Source organism: Podarcis erhardii (genome assembly GCF_964252035.2).
Source record: "Podarcis erhardii genome assembly, chromosome: 6".
Classification (NCBI taxonomy): domain Eukaryota; kingdom Metazoa; phylum Chordata; class Lepidosauria; order Squamata; family Lacertidae; genus Podarcis; species Podarcis erhardii.
In genome coordinates this window covers 77,945,931-77,966,677 of record NC_138510.1, presented here as the reverse complement: position 1 = coordinate 77,966,677, position 20,747 = coordinate 77,945,931, and the positions used below count along the sequence as shown (strand labels likewise).

At 42.7% G+C, this 20,747-nt stretch overlaps 2 protein-coding genes across 8 annotated transcripts; one reads left to right on the top strand and one right to left on the bottom strand.

The window, feature by feature from the left end:
• Window positions 1-641: 641 nt before the first annotated feature.
• On the top strand, window positions 642-12,493 carry LRRC39 (leucine rich repeat containing 39). Of its 5 annotated transcripts, XM_081866109.1 has the most exons (10): window positions 642-1,033; window positions 1,224-1,277; window positions 1,414-1,586; window positions 2,023-2,128; window positions 3,946-4,102; window positions 5,657-5,793; window positions 9,459-9,604; window positions 11,159-11,311; window positions 11,539-11,678; window positions 12,426-12,493. In XM_081866109.1, the coding sequence occupies exons 3-10, from the start codon at window positions 1,426-1,428 to the stop codon at window positions 12,473-12,475; spliced, it is 1,050 nt and encodes a 349-aa protein (XP_081722235.1). In that variant the 5' UTR covers window positions 642-1,033; window positions 1,224-1,277; window positions 1,414-1,425; the 3' UTR covers window positions 12,476-12,493. The 5 variants fall into 5 exon arrangements, with proteins under 5 accessions (XP_081722235.1, XP_081722237.1, XP_081722236.1 ...); XM_081866111.1 differs by lacking the exon at window positions 1,224-1,277 and having other exon boundaries at window positions 1,375-1,586; XM_081866110.1 differs by lacking the exon at window positions 1,224-1,277 and having other exon boundaries at window positions 1,333-1,586.
• Window positions 12,244-20,734, bottom strand: TRMT13 (tRNA methyltransferase 13 homolog; the record flags this gene model as incomplete). Of its 3 annotated transcripts, none has more annotated exons than XM_081866032.1 (11): window positions 12,244-12,905; window positions 13,223-13,634; window positions 14,318-14,392; window positions 15,469-15,535; window positions 15,830-15,997; window positions 16,652-16,758; window positions 17,851-17,923; window positions 18,894-18,956; window positions 19,400-19,466; window positions 19,558-19,604; window positions 20,591-20,734. In XM_081866032.1, 11 exons carry the CDS (start codon window positions 20,732-20,734, stop codon window positions 12,710-12,712), a joined length of 1,419 nt encoding a protein of 472 aa, XP_081722158.1. In that variant the 3' UTR covers window positions 12,244-12,709. The 3 variants fall into 3 exon arrangements, with proteins under 3 accessions (XP_081722158.1, XP_081722159.1, XP_081722160.1); XM_081866033.1 differs by having other exon boundaries at window positions 17,851-17,920; XM_081866034.1 differs by lacking the exon at window positions 18,894-18,956.
• Between the last annotated feature and the right edge of the window lie 13 nt (window positions 20,735-20,747).

Sequence of the window (20,747 nt, the reverse complement as noted above, 5' to 3'; positions counted from 1 at the left end):
CCATATAGCATATATTCAACACAAAAAACAGCGGCAATTTGTTGTTGACAAAGGACAGCTGGACATATAAAGGGCCCCATTGTGACTGAAGGGTCAGTTCTAATTTTTTACCTGTGCATTTCAGTCCCAGTACTTAGGACAGAGAGCAAAACTTAGATCTCTAAGCTTAAGGAACTTTCCCTCATTGTGGAGGGAGAAGAGAGACCTCCTTTGTGACTGCCAGCCCTGGCTGGTAAAAAGTGCCCCCCTTATTGTTCTCACCCCAGAGTCATCTTTAAAGATGCTGAGTGCACAAACCTCTAGATTTATTTGCAATTTTGCAGGAGCACCTCTCTCATGCTCATAGAACTGCCCACAGTACACTAGGGAAGATTAAGTGATTACTTCTTCATTCATCCAAAAACTATACTGTAATGTCTACCCTTGTCTCTGCAGCTATCCTCCTGAAATTTGGCAGGGTTCACGCTCTCTGGAGGGGTGACCTTGCTCCAATTCTTGCCAAACACAAGAAAGTAGAAGGCACATTGAGAGAGAGAAGTTACTGCCAGGAACTTTACAATAAACTGTTCGAGCCTTTCTGGGTGTTCCCCATTATTGCTTACTAAAAAATGGTTGCTGTTTTATACCCAGATTGGCAGTTATTCTATCCAGGATTCCTCAGGATTTTAAATTCGTGACACCGATCATAATCAGAGCTGTATTGTAGTAGCAATATAGTAAAACTCCTCTTTTTTTGTACAAAGCAGCTGAGTTTTCTTTGACTCGTAGGAACACGGCAACGAGTTCTGAAAAGCGGAAAGGGATTCAAAATTGGGGAAATACTTCAGAGGGCTGTGACACCTGGTCACAGCAATACTTACTATTCCCGGCCAGCGTCGTGGGTTAAAATTAGAACTCGTCAGGCGTTGCATTTCACCCTTCCATAGTTGGTACAAAGGTTGTAAATGGCTTTAGCAAAGCATTCAGGGTTTGCGGCCGATTTCTGTTGTCCCACAGGAATCAGGGAGTCATGGAAAACCAGGCAATAATTGAGGTAAGCAATTACAAAATGCTTCCGTTAAAACGCCTGAGGTGAATGCATTACCAACGGATTTGTTGATCTGTTTGCTTTGTGGCTAAAAATGGGAGCAGGCTTTTGAAACGGCTGAGCAATTGTGAGATTGGCTTTGTCCAAAATAAATAAATAACTCGCCTCTCCTCTTTTTCTCTGCTTGACTACATAGGCCTGCAAAGGAGGCTGTGATCGTTTTAGGCTGTGGAACCCCCTCACTTTCATTGTAAATTTATTATTATTATTATTATTATTATTATTATTATTATTATTACTGAAAGTTAGCAGGGGTCAACGATTCTTGACATTGAAGGTCTCGCCAGGTTTTCCTCTTTTGTGTGTGACTCCCCTGTATGTGACAGTGATGCAGAAAAATGAAACCAGACACTGAACCGGGAGGTGGAAGGGCCATGACTGAAACGTCAGTTTGTGTCGGCACGTTTACAGCTGTTAAGGCACTTTGGGAAGTCAGGATCCAGAAAATCAGCGAAGAGCTTCGAAAGCAAAAGGCATTCAGTCAGAGGTCTGCAGAGAGGTAGGTTGTCAATACGACTTGAGTTTTCCTTCCCCCCCAAAAAACAACTTAGAAATTGATTTCCTAGCTTCATTGGGAGCAACATATAAAGTTGAACTATCTCCTTTGAAGGCCTGATCTGTTGGTTTATTTAGGGTATTTATGAATACCCTGATACTCCAAAGGAGCTCATGGCAATAGACAGCAAGCAGAAAGCAAAATGCACCAAACTTCAATCAAAACTTGTATGAGCTAAAAATTTAAATTCAAAAACAATGGAACACCGACGCATATTGCTTCTGAGGATTAAGCATCTTGTTATCAAACTGTAATACTTTAGGTAATTCAAAATGTCTTCGGTTGATGTCTGAAAACTAATAATATAGGAGACAGAGAGCCAGGGCCTCACCACAGAAAAAGCCCTTCTATATATTAATATGTTACAACCTTTTTCTAGGCTGACGCTTGTTTGGGAAGAGAGAGTCAGTTTGGCGAAGCTCAAAGAAAAAGTTATCACAGAAGACGGAAGGGCTGTTTTAAAGATTGAACAGGAAGAATGGAAGGTATCATTTGCTTGATGCTGCTAATGAAACATTTTACAATGTTATCCCGGCTTCAGTGCTCCACTTCATCAGTTTAATCCAAGCTTTGCCAGTAAATTATGGACTACAACTCCCATCATCCCTGACAATCATCCACACTGGATGAGGCTGATGGGAATTGTAGTCCAAAACATCTAGAGGGTGCCATGTTGGGTACAACTGATTTATTCTACTGTTATATGCTCCTGTCTCCTTGGAGGAGAAGAGCTCCAGGGACAATGCTACAAAGCCTTCCTTTATTTTGGATTAGTGTGCATGCTTGGCGATGTGTGTCTCTATACTATCATTTTTTTATAGACAGAAGCACAGCACACTGGAAATACACAGGCTTCCAAAATTAGGAAGCACAGTCACTAATCCTGCATCAGATTCCCACATCAACAGTGCTGAGCTCCCCGCAGCTCCCTAACCCAGCTTCCAGTTTCATTCTCTCTCCATCAGATGCTCTCGAGCTGCAGATTGCTTCTAATGGTCTCTCTGTGCTATTCTGCTGTGAATGCTGACTTCAGCCAAGCAGAGGAGTACCCTAGACAGCTCCATGCTAGGTTCAGGCTGAAGACTTCATGAGAGCAGAGCTCTGATGTTGCTTCAGCAACAGTCGCCCTCAGCCTGGAATAGGAGCCGTCGCTCTGTTTCAGTAGCTAGTCTCACCTTTGGTGTGAGGAATACTTTCCTCTCAGCCTGCTTTGGCAGTCATTGAGTCCAATGGGATGGAGGAGACAGGTTGCAGTTGGGTTTCTAAGCTGGAGTCTCTTGAGCCAAAGGAAAGTGACAATCAGAATCACAACACCTTCCCCAAAACCTGATGGGTGAGACAGCCCAAGAGCAAGAGGGAGAGAGATTAAGCCATCAAATAACAATTATTCCCTTTTGTTAAGCCACTGGTTGCCCATTAGTTGCTGGACTCATAACAATATGCTATGTGGTTTTATATTCTGATTTTGTTCTGTGAACTGCCCTGAGACCTATAGGTAAAGGTAAAGGGACCCCTGACCATTAGGTCCAGTCGCGGATGACTCTGGGGTTGCGGCGCTCATCTCGCTTTATTGGCCGAGGGAGCCGGCGTACAGCTTCCGGGTCATGTGGCCAGCATGACGAAGCCGCTTCTGGCGAACCAGAGCAGCGCACGGAAACGCCATTTACCTTCCCGCTGGAGCGGTACCTATTTATCTACTTGCACTTTGACGTGCTTTCGAACTGCTAGGTTGGCAGGAGCAGGGACCGAGCAATGGGAGCTCACCCCGTCGCAGGGATTTGAACTGCCAACCTTCCGATCAGCAAGTCCTAGGCGCTGTAGTTTAACTCACAGTGCTACCTGCGTCCGTCCTGAGACCTATAGGGCGGCATATAAATAAAATAAATAAAATAAATAAATATGGCAAACAATGTACAACGGCTACAAATGTAGTCAGAGAGTGGTGGGTAATGAGGGTTGGGGTTGAAGTTGAGCTCTCTGGCATTTATAGACTTTAATATACAGTATTGAAATCCGGTCCATGTTAGCATATTGAATGCTTACTATTTTTATTCCTCCCCCCCCGCCCCCCAAATCTTGGAAATTGTAAACAGTGTTTTTACCTATATTCTTTGTACTGGATTATTGAAGGTGTCAAAACTATATAGGCATAAACAAAAATCTCTTAGTAGCTGTTCATTTGCTATATATGTTCTGCATTGGTTCCTGGTCTTATGTGGCACCAAACTGATTGGATTCTTGTACTTGTTCATCTGGCATGATAACTGACATCTCCGTCTTGTTTCGTCTCATGCAAATTTAGACTCTGCCTTCTTGCTTACTGAAACTGAACCACCTCCAGGAATGGCAACTACATAGAACTGGTCTGCTTAAAATCCCTCAATTCATCGGTCGCTTTCAGAGTCTCATTGTTCTAGATCTGTCTCGAAATTCCATTGCAGAAATTCCTAGGGAAATCGGTGAGTTGAGCCATGAAACCTTGTAGTTGCTTCTGAATCAGGAATGCAGGAATTTGCACGGCAACATTTACCCCGTCGAAAAGAATACAGTGGTACCTCGGGTTAAGAGGTTAATTTGTTCTGGAGGTCCGTTCTTAACCTGAAACTGTTCTTAACCTGAGGTACCACTTTAGCCAATGGGACCTCCCGCCGCCTCCGCACAATTTCTGTTCTCATCCTGAAGCAAAGTTCTTAACCCGAGGTACTATTTCTGAGTTAGCGGAGTCTGTAACCTGAAGCATCTGTAACCCGAGGTACCACTGTATGCTTAAATTGCACCATCTGTTGATTTTTGCTGAAACGTAAATCATTCTGAGATTGCTTGAAATATAAAGTGGTATACAAGTCAGATAAAATAATAATAAAGAGGGATTCCTGTTGGGATGGCTTCCCACAGAGAGGGCCTTCCCGTATGGTCTCTGTGGAGGTGGACCCAGCTTAACACTTCCACAGTCTTGAAGATAAAATTGAGAGAGCCTTCAAAATCTATCAGAGATGGCCCCTCCAAAGCATCCACCTCCTTGATGTCTTCATCTGGGTTTTTTCCAGAGGATGCTATTGTTGTGCGTGTGGAGGAAAACCTTAAAACAGGGGTGCCCGAACTTTTTTTCAAAGAGGGCCAGATTTGATGAAGTGAACATGTGTGAGGGCCAACCAGAGTTGCTGAGCTTTTTTTTTTACAATTTTACCCCAAAGTTGTTGAGGTTTTTTTTAGGATTTTACCACAGGACATATATAGTGGTAGCTCAGGTTACATACGCTTCAGGTTACAGACTCCGCTAACCCAGAAATAATGCTTCAGGTTAAGAACTTTGCTTCAGGATGAGAACAGACCTCCGGAACAAATTAAGTACTTAACCTGAGGTACCACTGTACTGCGATGGGGGCTGGATTAAATTAAATCGACCGGTGGGCTGAATTAGGCCCCCGAAACAGACTTTGGACATGCCTGCCTTAAAACATGTAGCAGAATTTCCCAAAAAAACCCAGACCAGAGGCAATAGTACTTCATTCAGTAGAGCTTTATTTGTGCTGAAGGCAAATGAGCATAATGGTCACAAATCCAGTACATTCAGGATTGGCACAGTCCATAAGAAATCCAGTTGCAGCGCTTACAAAACCTTATAAACTTAACTCATAATAAGGCTAAACCTTAGCACTAAGCATGCTATGTACAGAACACCACACCAGAAGGAAGAGAGATAGAAAGAGAAAGAAAGTAAAACCCAGGCTCCTTCTGGCCTGTATTTATAGTCAGCATGACCTTAATTGGAAGAGATAAGAGAAGCAGTTCAAACCAGCTTCCCAGAAGGTATAACCCAAACAACATTAAGCTTCTTTCATATGGAGAATCTTCCAGAACCCTCTTGAATGAATTAGAATAGGAAAGATATCTACACATCAGGTCAATACTTTCTGCACTAAGAAATGCAAACAGAGAGCTATTTGTTGGAAAATAAGCTTTTAACAAGTGAACATCATCACCAATTTTTGTTTCATTCGTAACTTTTGCAGGCCAGTTGTCAAATCTCCAAGAGCTGATCCTCAGTTACAATAAAATTAAATCTGTTCCTAAAGAGCTAAGCAACTGTGTCAGCTTAGAAAGACTGGAGCTGGCAGTGAACAGAGACATCTGTGACCTTCCCCATCAGGTTTGGAAAGACCATATTCCTTCTCTTCGTTTCTCTGATCACAAGGGTGACAAGAGACTTGCTTACAATTACTATTTTTATACCAGTGTAATCAATGTGGGTGACGTGGGTGGCGCTGTGGGTTAAACCACAGAGCCTAGGACTTAGAATCATAGAGTTGGAAGAGACCACAAGGGCCATCGAGTCCAACCCCCTGCCAAGCAGGAAACACCATCAGAGCACTCCTGACATATGGTTGTCAAGCCTCTGCTTAAAGACCTCCAAAGAAGGAGACTCCACCACACTCCTTGGCAGCAAATTCCACTGTCAAACAGCTCTTACTGTCAGGAAGTTCTTCCTAATGTTTAGGAATGACTTGCCGATCAGAAGGTCAGCGGTTCAAATCCCCGCGAAGGGGTGAGCTCCCGTTGCTCGGTGCCTGCTCCTGCCAACCTAGCAGTTTGAAAGCACCTCAAAGTGCAAGTAGATAAATAGGTACTGCACCGGCGGGAAGGTAAACGGCGTTTCCGTGTGCTGCTCTAGTTCGCCAGAAGCGGCTTAGTCATGCTGGCCACATGACCCAGAAGCTGTATGCTGGCTCCCTCGGCCAATAAAGCGAGATGAGCGCCGCAACCCCAGAGTCGGTCACGACTGGACCTAATGGTCAGGGGTCCCTTTTCCCTTACCCAACCAATGTGGAATCTATTCTTTCACCACGTGCCAACTTAGCCCTTCCCTTCCCTTGCAACCAGGTGGCACCAACATGGAGACACCACTTGTGAGAGTGCATTTAATGTAACTGTCACAGTTCATCCAATTGTGGAAGCCTTTTAATGGTCAAAATTGCAGTAGCTGCATGTACAGCGCCATGTGGGTATGTCAGTTCTCATAAAGACACTGCTGCACATCCACTGTCCAATAGTTAGCTCAAAGACAGATCCCAAGGATCTGGTGCAAGGGCTGCCATTTTGAGCTATCCCCTAGTATCACATTCCACTGTACAATTAGGGCTGTTTATGGATTAGAGGAATCTCGGTTGATTAACTGATTTACCATTGGTTAACTCTGCATGCATTGGCACGTAGAACAATAGTTCCGAAGGAGAAACATAATTTTGAAAGATGATGCATGCATGTTCCACAGTAGGCATGACTAGAGTTCCCTTTTGTATTTGCAAGAAGGTGGGAAGCCTATTATAAGATGGCATAGGACACAACAGCACAAGCCTATGCACATTTACTCGGGAGTAAGCCCCACTGTGTTGAATGGAGATTATTTCTTAGTAAGCATGCTTAGGACAGCATCCTAAATGTTGCAGCCAAAGCAGTTCAAGGGGGCAGCACTCATGATTTGTTTATTAGTCAGATTTAAGGTGCTGGTTTTGACCTTTAAAGCCCTTCACGGGCTAGGACCCTTGTACCTATGGGACCGCCTCTCCTGGTATGCCCCACAGAGGACCTTAAGGTCCATAAATAGCAACACCCTAGAGGTCCCGGGCCCTAAGGAAGTTAGATTAGCCTCAACCAGAGCCAGGGCCTTCTCAACATTGGCTCCGGCCTGGTAGAACGCTCTGTCTCATAAGACCAGGGCCCTGCGGGATCTGATTTCTTTCCGCAGGGCCTGTAAGACAGAGTAGTTCCACCTTGCATTTGGCTTAGAATCAGTTTGATTCCCTCCCCCTCTTTCTTTTTCCTTTCTCCTTCTGTGAAGAGGCTGCATCCTAATGTTTTAATGTTGTATTTTAATCTTGTTTTTAAATTGTATTTTAATCAACTTGTTTTTATTATTGGTTGTTATGCAAGGAGATCCATTATTTCCAGAGAGGTTACTCATGCTTCTACTTCCTCGTTCCGTAATGTTTGCCATGACTCTGCCTAGCTCACTCTGCAGCCGTTTGTGTGTTACATTTCCTTGCAGAAATTCTCAGGCTTGGTTTTCCCTTGTCACTCTACCAAAATATCTCGGGACTCTGTGTTGGCCCTTTCACACTGTTTGCACAATGCCCACAGGCTTATGTGCTTATTATACAAAGTCAAACGGAGAAAGAGAACAAACGAGCCATTGCTATAGAAACAGGGCCAATTTATTTATTGAACAAGCATATCCCACTGGTCACTAAGACACCTTTGTTGTGGCTCATCTTTCATACAGTATTGTATACTGGACTAGATTCAAGAGTAAGCTGCCTGCCTGACTATATCCGACACATAGCCCTGGTACCACTGATTTAGATATGATTCTTCTCAAGGAGGTGGCAGAGCTTAGCTGGCAATGGCACAAGTAAGGTCAGACCTTTGTCTATGGCCTCGTTGGACGCAAAGGACAGGTGGGAGGAAGCAGTTGGGGAACCACCAAGGGAAGAAGGCTCAGAGCCCAGGGAGTGGTGGTGGGACGATGTTTTAGTGGGCTGAAGGAGAAGACTGGGAAGAGGTGTTGGAAGCTGAGGGGGTAACAGGGTTTAGTGAGCAGGGAGAGTCTGTGTCAGAGAGTCCAGAATCAAGAAGTTGGGGAGGGAGGAGATGAGTTAGGCTGGTGAAGAGTAATAATAATAATAATAATAATAATAATAATAATAATAATAATTACTTATATCCCGCCCATCTGGCTGGGTTTTCCCAGCCACTCTGGGAGGCTCCCAACGGAATATTAAAAACACGATAAAACATCTAATATTAAAAAACTTCCCTAAACAGGACTGCCTTCAGATGACTTCCAAAAGTCAGATAGTTGTTTATTTCCTTGACATCTGATGGGAGGGCGTTCCAAAGGGTGGGCACCACTACTGAGAAGGCCCTCTGCCTGGTTCCCAGTGTGGTGTAGTGGTTAAGAGCGGTAGTCATGTAATCTGGTGAACTGGGTTCGCGTCTCCGCTCCTCCACATGCAGCTGCTGGGTGACCTTGGGCCAATCACACTTCTTTGAAGTCTCTCAGCCCCACTCACCTCACAGAGTGTTTGTTGTGGGGGAGGAAGGGAAAGGAGAATGTTAACCGCTTTGAGACTCCTTCGGGTAGTGATAAAGCGGGATATCAAATCCAAACTCTTCTTCTTCTTCTTCCCTGTAACCACACTTCTCGCAGTGAGGGAACAGCCAGAAGGTCCTCGGAGTGTCTCTCCCTCCTGCTCCCCTCCCCTTTCCCAGAACCAAGAGAGGCATGAAAAGGGCAGAGAAGAGATTGTCTTCACACAGGCAGTCTCCAATTGCTTGGGAAAACCCTATAAAGGAGGGAAGGCAGGAACGTTCAGTCTTGGCAACTGAACCATGGGGCAAAACCTACCAGGGATGAGCTGCTGTGCTCATGAGGCCTCTCTGCCAAGTCTGTGTAGACTGTGTTCTTGCTAATAAAGCATTAACTCCAACTTGCATGGTGTGGTTTACTGCTGGCTGGCTCCCGATACCTGCTGAGCTAAGTCCTGCACAAGTGGTACAATGCTTAGGACCCTAGACTTCTGCTTTCCTTTCAAAGATCAATGGGGAGGATGGATTAAAGATGACAGAAGCAACATCAGTTATGTCCAGGTTTCTCCTGTGATCTCTCCCACCTCATGGGGTGGGGGATAGGGAGAGGCACTACTGGTTAATTGCACAGGAGAGCCCAAAATTGGATCCAACGCTTCCTCAATGTTTATAGGCCACGGCATGCTTCATAAAGTTGTTATCACTGAGATACTTCTGCATTTTTACCAGCTCAGCAACATGAAGAAACTTTATCACCTAGATCTGAGTATGAATCAGTTCACCACCTTCCCATCAGTCATCCTGGATATGCCAAACCTGGAATGGTTAGACTTGGGGAGCAACAAAATTACAGAAATCCCTGGGGATCTGGACAGGTAAATTACAAACCTTGGGGAAATTCCTGCCGCTTTCCAGTATTTATTGGTAACAATCAAAGTTTACTGAAATAAAATGTCTTGTTACCAGATAGTAAAAACTGAAATATATTGCAGTATAGGCAAGCTGTATTATTGTACCATTTATCCTAAAGCAAACAAGTCCTTGCTGGTCGTGGGACAGAACAGGCTTTGTTTCCTCTGCAGCCAGCAGAGAAAGCAAGTTGCCCAGCCTACTCAGTTACATGCATGAAATTCTGAATGCTTATGACTACCAGGTGAGTCCTTAAATAGAAGGGTGTGCAAACCAAGCTAGCAGTTCAGGCTCATAAATTGATGAGGATCATAGAAGCCCCCTTTGTGAGTTGTGCAGAGAGGGATGAACAGGTGAATGACAAAACAATTTTGGCATGACTGTCTGACTTTGGGGGGCCATATTCTCCTCTGGAAATGCTATAGTTAGTTACTATTGCAAGGGTTTACCCTCCACCAATTCAAACTAATGGTTTGACATTGTCAGCCCTGACAAGCACCACCTCTTCAAGATCTCAGGCAGATACCGTATTTTTTGTATTTACGCACCTGACCGTAAGATGCACCTAGTTTTCAGAGGAGGAAAACGGGGGGGGGGGGGGAGGAATCTGAATGAAACCGTGGATGTATGATTTTTGTGGTTCATGCTGTGGTCACAGACATGTGATTTGATGGTGAGTTTGGGGTAGCCCAATGCAAAAATCCTGAGAATCCATGTGGATCCGTGCTTTGTAACTACATTTTTTCACCATTGCAGCCCCACGAAACAGTGGGTACGTGCTGTTTTTGGTGCAGGCTGTAGCCATGGACATGCTATGTGATCTGATGGTAAATTTGGGGTGAGCCAATGTAAAAATCCTGAGGATCCATGGGCTTTTACTTCCCCCCTCCCAAGCAGCCTCCTTTATCTCTAGCATCTCTTATCTCCTTCCCCGATCCCTTACAGATCAGCTGCTTCCTTTCAACACTCCCTTTCCTCTTGTTTGCCTTAGTGTCTTTTCCTTAGCTGGAGCAGTTTTTTGCTCCTCCTTTTCTTCTAATTTCTCTCCTCATTGCTTTAGTCTTCCCGTCTCCTCTCCTTGCAAGTTTGCTGTCTTTACCTCCCCACTCCCAGGCAGCCTCCTTTATTGCTAGCGTCCCTTATCTCGCTCCCGATCGCTTGCCGATCAGCGGCTTTGTTTCAACACCCACTTCCCTCTTTCAAAAAAAAAAGCATGATCTGTTTTTTGCCCCTGGGCAATTCGTCTCCAGGGACCACGCATTCGCTCCATAAGATGCACAGACATTTCCCCTTACTTTTTAGGAAGAAAGAAGTGCATCTTATGGAGCAAAAAATACAGTATTTATCCTCAGCTAGCTGCCAGAGATTCCGTAAGCGAATACCACAGAGAAATTGCTCATAGCACTCCATGCTCAGCCTTCATTACTACCACTGCAATGAAGAATTACAGGGGGTGAAGAAATGTGTATATATAGCCAAGTAGTTTTCTTCATAATTAAGGTATCTGCTTGACTTCACAGAGCTGAAAACCTACATACTTTGTGGCTCCAAAGGAATGAAATAACTCATTTACCCGAATCCATTCGTAACCTGAAAAATCTGAGCACACTTGTCCTTACCAGCAACAAGCTCCAAGATATTCCTGCTTGCCTAAAGGACATGACGGAGCTGAGGTGAGAGGAAAGCTATCGCTGTGCCTGAAATGTTCATATTCATAGGCAGACACACAAACCACACTGCTGCCTTAATATTGTGGAGGAAGTGGTCCAATAAGGTTTTAAAGAGCACATACTACTCCAGTAAACTTCGCTGCAAACCATTTTACCTGAGGATTAGATTTTAAGGCCTGAAACAGATCTTCCTCATTTGCTTTCTGAATTTCTCTCTAATGCATTACTAGATTCGTCAACTTCAGAGACAATCCACTGAAGCTGGAGGTAACACTACCCCCTTGTGAGAATCCTGAAGAAGAAGAAGAACAGGAACTGTATGGCATTCAGTTCATGCACGCATACATTCAGGAGTCGCTCAGCAGAAAAGGTATCTTTATACCTTTAAAATAAAAGTTATATTTGAATTCAGTGACCAAATGCTAAGGGCATATTTTCATGTGATGCAACCTTGTAATTTTTTTGCTTTCTAATCTTTATTCTTCCTCAGGGTGGAAATATATTCCTTCTTAAGATTGTTGGCGCTACTTTTAACAAATAACAAAGGCATTTCTCTCTGGGCTGTCAAGGCAGGCTGGGAAACACTAATATATTACTAGATTTGTCAGCATGTTTGCATGTGCTATCTAATTTTTCCTGCCTCACCCCCCTGTAGCGTAAGATTTTCTAAGGGGAAACAGCTTTGAAAGCTCTGGTGAAAAATCACCCCTTCTTGAGGCAAATTACAGCTTCAGAAATAAGGGTTTTCACTGCACAGGAGAAAGGGTTCAATGCTCACTCTCTGTGCAATGCAATCCCAGTTCTGATGTGGGAGCCTCTAGCTGCTATTTTAAAAGAAAAAAACATAAACATGTGAAAAAGTAAACTATGTGTTACATGTAAGGTATAGTTTAATTTACAGTCCATTGGCAGGGGAAAAAAAATACTCAACAGGCTTCAGCTAAGTACTTTAATTCTATGCAAGCACATAATGCAAAGAGTATAAAAACTTGTTTTTAAAAAACCTTTCAAAAAGATATGGTGAACAGATAGGATTATAAATAAGTTGACAGTATTATTTTTTTAATGTAAGTTTCTTGGCATGTAGATTTCTTCCATTAAATATTTTCTCTTTCAGAAAACATGGAAAGTGGTATGCTAGCTGGTGCTGCTGTCAATGAAAAGTAAAAAAAAAAATCTTTGCCAGTCTGAGTTTTCACTGCTGCTGGAAGTTCACAAGAATATGTCTTCCAAACAAAGGCGTTCTCTCAGTGAAGGAGACTAAGTTGATGTTTCCTTTCTTCTGGTTCCAGAGGAGGCTATAAAAACCTCTAGCTATTTGGTAAGCTCTATACTGGATGTTAGAAGAGGAGACATGTTCTGCAGACTGTCTGTCCAGTTTTTTCTAAAGTCCTCTCGCTTTTAAGCAGTTGAGGGGGTTAATGAAGACTGACATGGCACAGCTGTCAGGAGTACATTTTCTAAGGACACGCTGAGATCTGTATAGTGCTGTAACACAGCTTCATATCCTCTCTGCTGTAAATATTCGACCCGACCATGATCAATCAACAGTTTGCAAAGCTGACCTATCTGCTTTCGGTCCTCAGTGGTTAACAGCCTAAAACCAGAAGGAAAAAATATTTTTAAGTACAGCAGTTGTAACATCTCAAGGAATCAGGACATCAGATTTAGAGCACTGCAATGCAAATGGGCGACTTAAGAATTCCTTAAAAGTCATACAGTACCTTAAAGACCAACAAATTTACATTTGTGGACTGAGATCTACTTTAAAATCTTGTAGGTTGCAACAAATTACAAAATACATTTTGGAAGGGAAAATAATACTCCTAATTTACATATCTGAGAGAGTATCAAATGCAGAATGTTAAAACCTATTTATTTCAATAATCTGTTGTGCTGAAAAGGATCACGTACCCTTGCAGGCTATCCAAATTGTATTCATCTTGGTCATGTTCTTCTGTCTCATTGCTTTGTTCTTCATTCTTTGTATGAGTTGCATAGCTTTTCCTCTCAGTTTCTCTCATGCCACAAGTGGCCCAGCTTGTCATCCTTTTAAAATAATTGAATTCCATCGCCCCAAGTCCTACTTTTGTGAAGAAGTCTTGGCCTACGTAATGCTTCCAGTCACATCTATGATGGCAACACAGGGCAATAACAACTCCAGCCACAGGGCTCCAGCTGTCTGCTATAGGCTTGCCATGCAATTCACCAGAATTATTAGAAGTTATGCTGGTTTCATTGCTCTTAAAGCGTTTAGGTGCAGGGCTCTCCTTTTCACCTTCGCAGAGTTTTGCATATGTTTCAACTAAGCATCTCAAAGCAAGATCTGTGAACACAAAAGTATTGTTTAAACTGTGGCTGCTTCAAAGAGCAATAGAAATAATGTATAACTTGTAACATTTATGTCATCTTGGTCATGTTCTTCTGGTGTCTGAACCATCTTTTCACCTGATTCCATCCACAACAGTTAAAAAAACTTTCTTCATTGTGCCATATTTATGGTGCAACATTTTCAAGCTATATTCTTACTTAGCAGCCCAACCCAATAGGACTCCAACTCCCAAGTTAAGTGTAAGAAGGCTTGCAGCTTAATAAATACAACAATTATTTATGAAATGGTTTGGTAAGTTCTATTAACTTGCCTTGAACTCCTTTATTTTGTTACCTTATCAGTGTTTCCCAAACTTGGGTCTCCAGCTGTTTTTGGACTACAACTCTCATCATCCCTAGTGAGCAAGATAGGGATAATGGGAATTGTAGTTCGAAAACAGTTGGAGACCCAAGTTTGGGAAACAAGGCCTAACATTGTATTTCCATGAATATTTTTAAGCAGATCCAATGTGTTCAGCTATATACCAAGGAGAGATAATGACATACTGATTCTCAGAATAAAGTCAAAGCCTGCGCCAAGCCATGTGACCCTTTGGGCTTGTGTGATTTTCATCAGCGATAACTTCTCACTGTATAGTTCAATCACCTCTCTCTTCACCAACTAGGACAGTCTTGTACCTGTTGCCGCACCACAAACATGTTTTCCAATTCCTATCACAGGCAGCTTCTCTTTCACAAGAACCGGGACCTTATCTGAAAGAGAGAACCCCAGCCAGCATGTTTCTGACTGCTGCAGACACACACGTGCATCAAGCAATCAGAAGAAAATCAAAACAGAAAATCGTATGCTTTTACATGCAAATTACATGTTGGTCCAACCACAGAGCAGCCAGAGACACTGTGATGAAAGGTTTTTAAAAGAAAGATTACCAAAAAAAGCACAGTAGGACATAAGAGTATCAAATCTAACAACATAAGTAAATCAAATCAAAAGCCCATCTCACAAGCTCTTTTGAAGCCAGCTCTGGGAAACCCATAAGCAATAAGGATGTGAAGGCAATAGCCCTCATCCAATGCCAAACAATTCAAACACACATTCCTAGTCAAATGTATCAAGTTTTATAAGGTGGTACCTCGGTTTTCGGACATCTCCATCACTGAATGTTTTGGTTTTCGAACGCCAAAAACCCGGAAGTAAATGCTTCTGTTTTCAAATGCGCCTTGGAAGTCTAACGGCTTCCGCTGTGTGTATGTTGTTTTTCACAATTTTCTCTATTTAATTGGCAGACCACTCTTTGTACCTCGGTTTTCGAACGTTTCAGAAGTTGAATGGTCTTCCAGAACGGATTGCGCTTGAAAACCGAGGTACCACTGTACTTGGATACAGTGCCTTCAAGTTTTTCAGTGCAATGCATTTGGCCACAAACAAATATTCTAAAAATAACATACAGAGGACTAATCTGAAGTTAGTTCACTGATGGCAATCTGAATGTGTAGAGTAATGCACATGAAACTGTAACACTCTAATTGATTTGTGTGTCTGACCTGCTTCGTGATTATTAACACTTAAGGAACACAAATGGGGAGTGTCTAGTAATGGATTTGAAAAGTTGCATTTATATACCTAACAGTATATAAAATCTTGCTACTGAAATCCTGTTCTCTAGCTCTTGCACCACACTTGTTCTCAAATCTCAGTTTAGTAGGACTGGTCCTGCTTTAACTGTTTCTAAAATCACCAGGGGTTTTTTCTGCACTGTCTTTCACAGAGTTCATAAAGAATGATTACTGTCAAACTGAAGCATATGTTAAATGAATGAGCAACTTACTTAAACACAAATGCTGGATATCGACTTGAAGCCTTTCAAAACAATTTTTTCTATGCTTACCATCTACCTGTGAAAAAACAACAAGAAAGTTTTATGAAGTAATTGCCTCCTAAAAGAGTTACTTGGCAAATTCCAGTTATATTTCACAAATGAAATAAAAAAATGTTCAGTAAAAATTTCAGTATTTTTTTTCTGCTGCAATGTTGTTATTGGAAATACTTTAAAACTGACAAGTTTAGATTTGGCCTTACTTTTTTATTGATAATCTTATTTTTGTAAAAAAAACAAACAAAAAACCCTTGAGTTGGCTTCCCCTGGGGGTGAGGGTGGGGGGGTTATAAGGCTTGCAATACTGCCTTACCTTAAACCTCGTAGTTGCTCTTTCAACAAGAAGAAAATGCACATCTTTAGAATCTTGTAAGGCTATATCCACCCAGTGGGACAGCTTTCCTCGTCCCGCTCCAAATTCAACAAAACAGTTGCCAGGTTCAAGCAAATGTAGTCTTTCCATGTTACCTAATATAGAAGCCTACAGATATCAAAAGATTATCAGCTCAGCGAAATCAATTCTCTCTACTATCATCAACGTAACAATCAGAAGAATTTTCCATAGTCCGTACTAAAATGCTACTTCTGATTCTGCCCATACTAATGGATTGCAGGATTAAATTATTGCATTGTTATTTTGAGCATATTCTGGTAATTCCATGCAGGGGGGGTCATCTATGTGGCATCCACAGGCACATGCACCCACAGAGGCCCTCTTCTTGCTAAAATTAGGCTTGAAAGCAGTGTAGCGAACAGAACAGGTTGTGGTGTGTGTGTGTGTGTGTGTGTGTGTGTGTGTGTGTGTGTGTGTGTTGTACTTACAACAGTTCCATTGCTTTGCAAATGCATACCCACGCACCAAAAAAAGTTGGTGAAGTTGCAGCCAAACCTATTTTTGATTTCTGCTTACTTAATACTATGAGCATTTTCTTTTGGCATCTACTTTTTAAAGAAATTCATGGGTTTATTTAATGTCCAAAATCATTACAAACAAATGTAAATGAAAGCTCCATAAAGCACAGAGCAATTTCAGAAAAAATATATATAGATGTGCTAACACTTCCAAGACATTTATCAACCCGAAATTTAAAAGAAAGCTTTGCTAAAGTCAGTATTTACCACTAAGAGTACTCACCTGTTGTTTCAAATGCTTAAAAGCCACGTCTCCATTTTGGGGGTCATTCAAGGCCTCTTGTAAAGCTTGGTGAGAGAGGATTTGGTCCTTAAGTACGTAATTTATACCTGAAGAGGAAAAGCATTATTATCCCTTGCCTGAGTTTCAACTGAGGCAGTCACAAAGAACCTCCTTCCAAGTAGATACATCTTGTAGACAGAAGGGTAATGGATGGCATGATGGGGCTCTGCAACTCCCAACCTCGACAGGTTGTGCCACTGCTGCTTATGGAGAGGGGAAAAGAGGCAACGTGGGCCCAACTCATTTATGCAGCAAATCCTGCACTCCATCAATGCAGTTGCACCATAGCAATGCCCCTGCCTCCTTGCCCCTCTATCTCTTGCAAACAGCAGCAACACAACTGACCAGAGGCGTCAGGTGAGCACCATCGATCCACTACACTGTCCCCTCCTGTGACCAAGTTACTAACCATACAGTGGTGCCTCGCAAGACGAAATTAATCCGTTCCGCGATTCTCTTCGTCTAGCGGTATTTTCGTCTTGCGAAGCAAGCCCATTGACAGCTTAGCGGATTAGCGCTATTAGCGGTCTAGCGGCTTTTAGCGATCAGCTGAGAAGCGGCTTATCAGCGGATCAGCTGTTAAGCGGCTTAGCAGCTTAGGAACAGGGCAAAAAAAGCGGGGGGAAACCCGCGGGAACTCGCAAGATTTTTTCGTCTTGCGAAGCAACCCCATAGAGAAATTCGTTTAGCGAAGCGCCTCCAAAACGGAAAACCCTTTCGTCTAGCGGGTTTTCCGTCTTGCGAGGCACCACTGTATAAGAATACACAATTTTGAACAGCAAAAATATTTTAAACAGTCGGTGTTTAAAGATTTTCTAGTCCCATCCTTACATATAGTGATACCTCTGGTTGCGGACGGGATCCGTTCTGGAGCTCAGGTTGGATCCCAAAGTTTCCACAACTGGAAGGACCGCTTCTGTGCATGTGCGCAGTAGAGTGCTTCTGTGCATGCATGCACGGCGAAACACTTCCGGGTTTGCCGCTTTCACAACCCGAAGTTTACATTACCCAAGGGTAACGTAAGCCGAGGTGCTACTGTTTTCTAAAAACATTAGGCTTTGACCATTAGGATTATTTCTACAATACTCTTATTTCCTCAACGCCCGACATAATCTATTATAAAAATAAAACAGACTCACAGTTACTTGCTCTTCTTAGCTTTCTAATTAAGTCCTCCAACTCTTCTTTAGATAGCGCAGAAATCGGTACCTGCTGAAGGGTACACCAAAGGAAACTTATACAAAGTTTATTCTTTTCTCTCCATTTATGAAAGAAAAGGTTAGCCTATATACACACACCCACACACCTCAAATAAGCAGTATTAAATCTGATCTGATTCAAACAAGGTCACCTGCCCTTAGACTGGTGCTGGTCACCAAGAAGAAGGGATCATGTACGGATCCCCCGGGCATGATCCTCAAGTTCTCTCCAATTAGGAAATGTAGTGACTAGACAAAGGAGAATAAAAGGGAATTCAATGCTGAAGCAATAATGGTGCAATTCTCCCAGCCTGTCTACACATTCTAACTGAAGTGTGTGGAAAAGCCTTGAGGAGGAGAGCTTGATGTTTCTCACTGTACCTAGTAAATGTGAACGCACATCTAGAAACTTGGTTGTCTGGGCAACTGTCGGTTACATCCTACCTGATGCTCTTTTTTTATATGCCGTATATATAGCTGTTTATGGTATCAGTGGATCCTGCTTGGTGTGATTCATAAGCACCTGTAGTCCAGTCCTACATGCATCTACATGGAAGTACCGGTAAGCTCCAATGATTTTAGTGGGATATATTTCTGAGCAAAAACGCATAGCATTAGGCTTTTTCATCAGAGCCAGCCACAGCAACAATGGATGAAGAAGATAATGGCACATATAAGAAGATGGATGCAGTCATCTGAACAAAGGCCCTTTGGGTGTGGTGCCTCAAATGATCAGCAGCATATGATTTTCTCCAAAACCAAAGAAACAGCTTTTTCTATACTGAGGTTTAAGATACGGGTCAGCTAAAATCAATGTTTAAACCCATTGGATTGTCTTCTAGGCTAATAAATCTTGCTGCAGAACCATGAATGACACACAAGGAAATGTGCACTTACAAGAGGCAGTATCCTTGCACCAAAGAACATATTGCAACTGCTTATCATTTGCAACAAACAACGTATATTAAAATTTAATCATTCACCTGCTCTCCTGGCAACTCTGTCGTATCTTTCAGTCCTGCATTAATATCTTGAGCATAGTAGACCTTAATTAAATCGTGGAACAAATATCATGTTAGGATCTAATTATGGCAGGACAACATACAATTACTTTTTCAGTATGTTTATATGGTTTTACCTAGCCTTTCATTAAAAGGTTCAAGGAAAGAGTTGCTTCTCCATCCCCTTTCCATTTTTCTTTTGATGCCATTCTTCTTATTCCCCCGTTTTAAACTTTAGTGGCCACCTCTTTAGAGGAGCCTGCCTTAGACTTTTATATCCATAGTTTTAAGAGAACCCAGTACTCCATAAATCATGTCTGCATAAGTGTAATAAAAATACCACCCAAACAAAGCCACATAGATTTTATCTCACCAGAGAACCATCAGAAGGAAGACTGGCAGTAACATCACTGCAGAAGGCAGCTTTGCTTAAAAGACACCATTATAAACCCCGTTTAATTCATTCAAACCATTAGATGTACACTTACAGGCTTTGGCTTCTCTCTTGAATTACACTTTTTCAAGTGTTTTTGTAGCTGATCTTCATATACAGTACTATAAGCAGAAACAGAAAGAAAACTAGCGGCACTATTCACTGTTCTCAAAACAAAAAGTTAGCGTACAAACATCTATTAAGCATGCTTACTGTTTCGGATCCAAAGGGCATGGAATTCTTTTCCTGCCATTTTCTTCCTGAGTGGCAAAAAAAGTTTTAACTTTAAAACTGTGTGTTTACTTTAGCAGTCAATTGTATTGTTACATGTTATACAGAGAGTGGCCCCAGTGAGATCAGTGGACTTGACCATGTCCTCTAAACTGCATTTAGCACCCTGGAACGGAATACAAAATCAAAACTGGCTTTCACAGAATGGGGTGTGCAGTTTGCACTCAAACCCTTAAAACATTACCTGGAAATAAAGCATGTGTAAAACAGAAAACCATTTTTATTTTATGACCTGATGTTTCAGACTGCTGTCCTATATACACATTAACCTGGCAGCAAGTCCTCTTGAAGTCAATGGGTCTTACTTTGGGGTAAAATGCCATCATAGAATTATAGAACTGTAGAGTTGGAAGGAACCCCGAGGGTCATCTAGTCCAACCCCCTGTAATGCCGGGAAGCTTTTGCCCAACTCCAACACACAACTCTGAGATTAAGAGTCTCCTGCTTTCCCAATTGAGTAAAGGATTGCATTGCACAGAATTTCAGATTTCAGTTTCCAGTTTTATAGGGTGTGTTTTTTCCCTCCTGGGAATGATACACTGCCTACAAGTCGTCCACTATAAATATTAATTTAAAGAAGAACTAAGGATATGTGTGTATTGCATCAGATGAAGACTTCATCCAGCATGGAAATAAACGAAGCCACGAGGAATCTGCAACTACTGGATATGTGGTGGATCTGTCGCAACATACCACCGTGCCTCTGAGCACGTGCAAAGCGCATTTCCTCGTTTCTGGAAAGAAGGGTGTCTTTATCGACGGCGTGGTTTTTATTTTGGTCATCTGACAGTGGGGTGTTTTTTGTTTTGGTCGTTGTTTATTAGAACGAAAGCGAACTAGCTGTTTGCCAATCTCTCCCTCTGCCTCCACGTCGCCTGGTGAGAAACGAGCTGCAGCTGCGGCCATTTCTCTCTCTCTCTCTTTCCTCCCCGCCCTCCGCCTCCAAAGCGACTACCTCACGGCCTCCGTGCTCGCCGCAGAAGCGCTTGCCCCGGGCCGGCACCATTTTGCAGAAGCGCCTTTTCCGCGCCACGAAATAGGCGCAGCGGCCCGGCTGAGGGGAGACCGGCGCGTCGGCGGCAGCTACCTCCGCCGCCATCTTGCCTCCTCCT

What these genes read in the sequence shown, in the direction of transcription:
- LRRC39 (XM_081866111.1), top strand. Translation starts at nt 1,426, where the DNA reads ATGAAACCAGACACTGAACCGGGAGGTGGAAGGGCCATGACTGAAACG. An exon ending in TTGAACAGGAAGAATGGAAG is followed by an intron (nt 2,129 to 3,945) that starts GTATCATTTGCT and finishes ATGCAAATTTAG; the next exon opens with ACTCTGCCTTCTTGCTTACT. An exon ending in ATCCCTGGGGATCTGGACAG is followed by an intron (nt 9,605 to 11,158) that starts GTAAATTACAAA and finishes TTGACTTCACAG; the next exon opens with AGCTGAAAACCTACATACTT.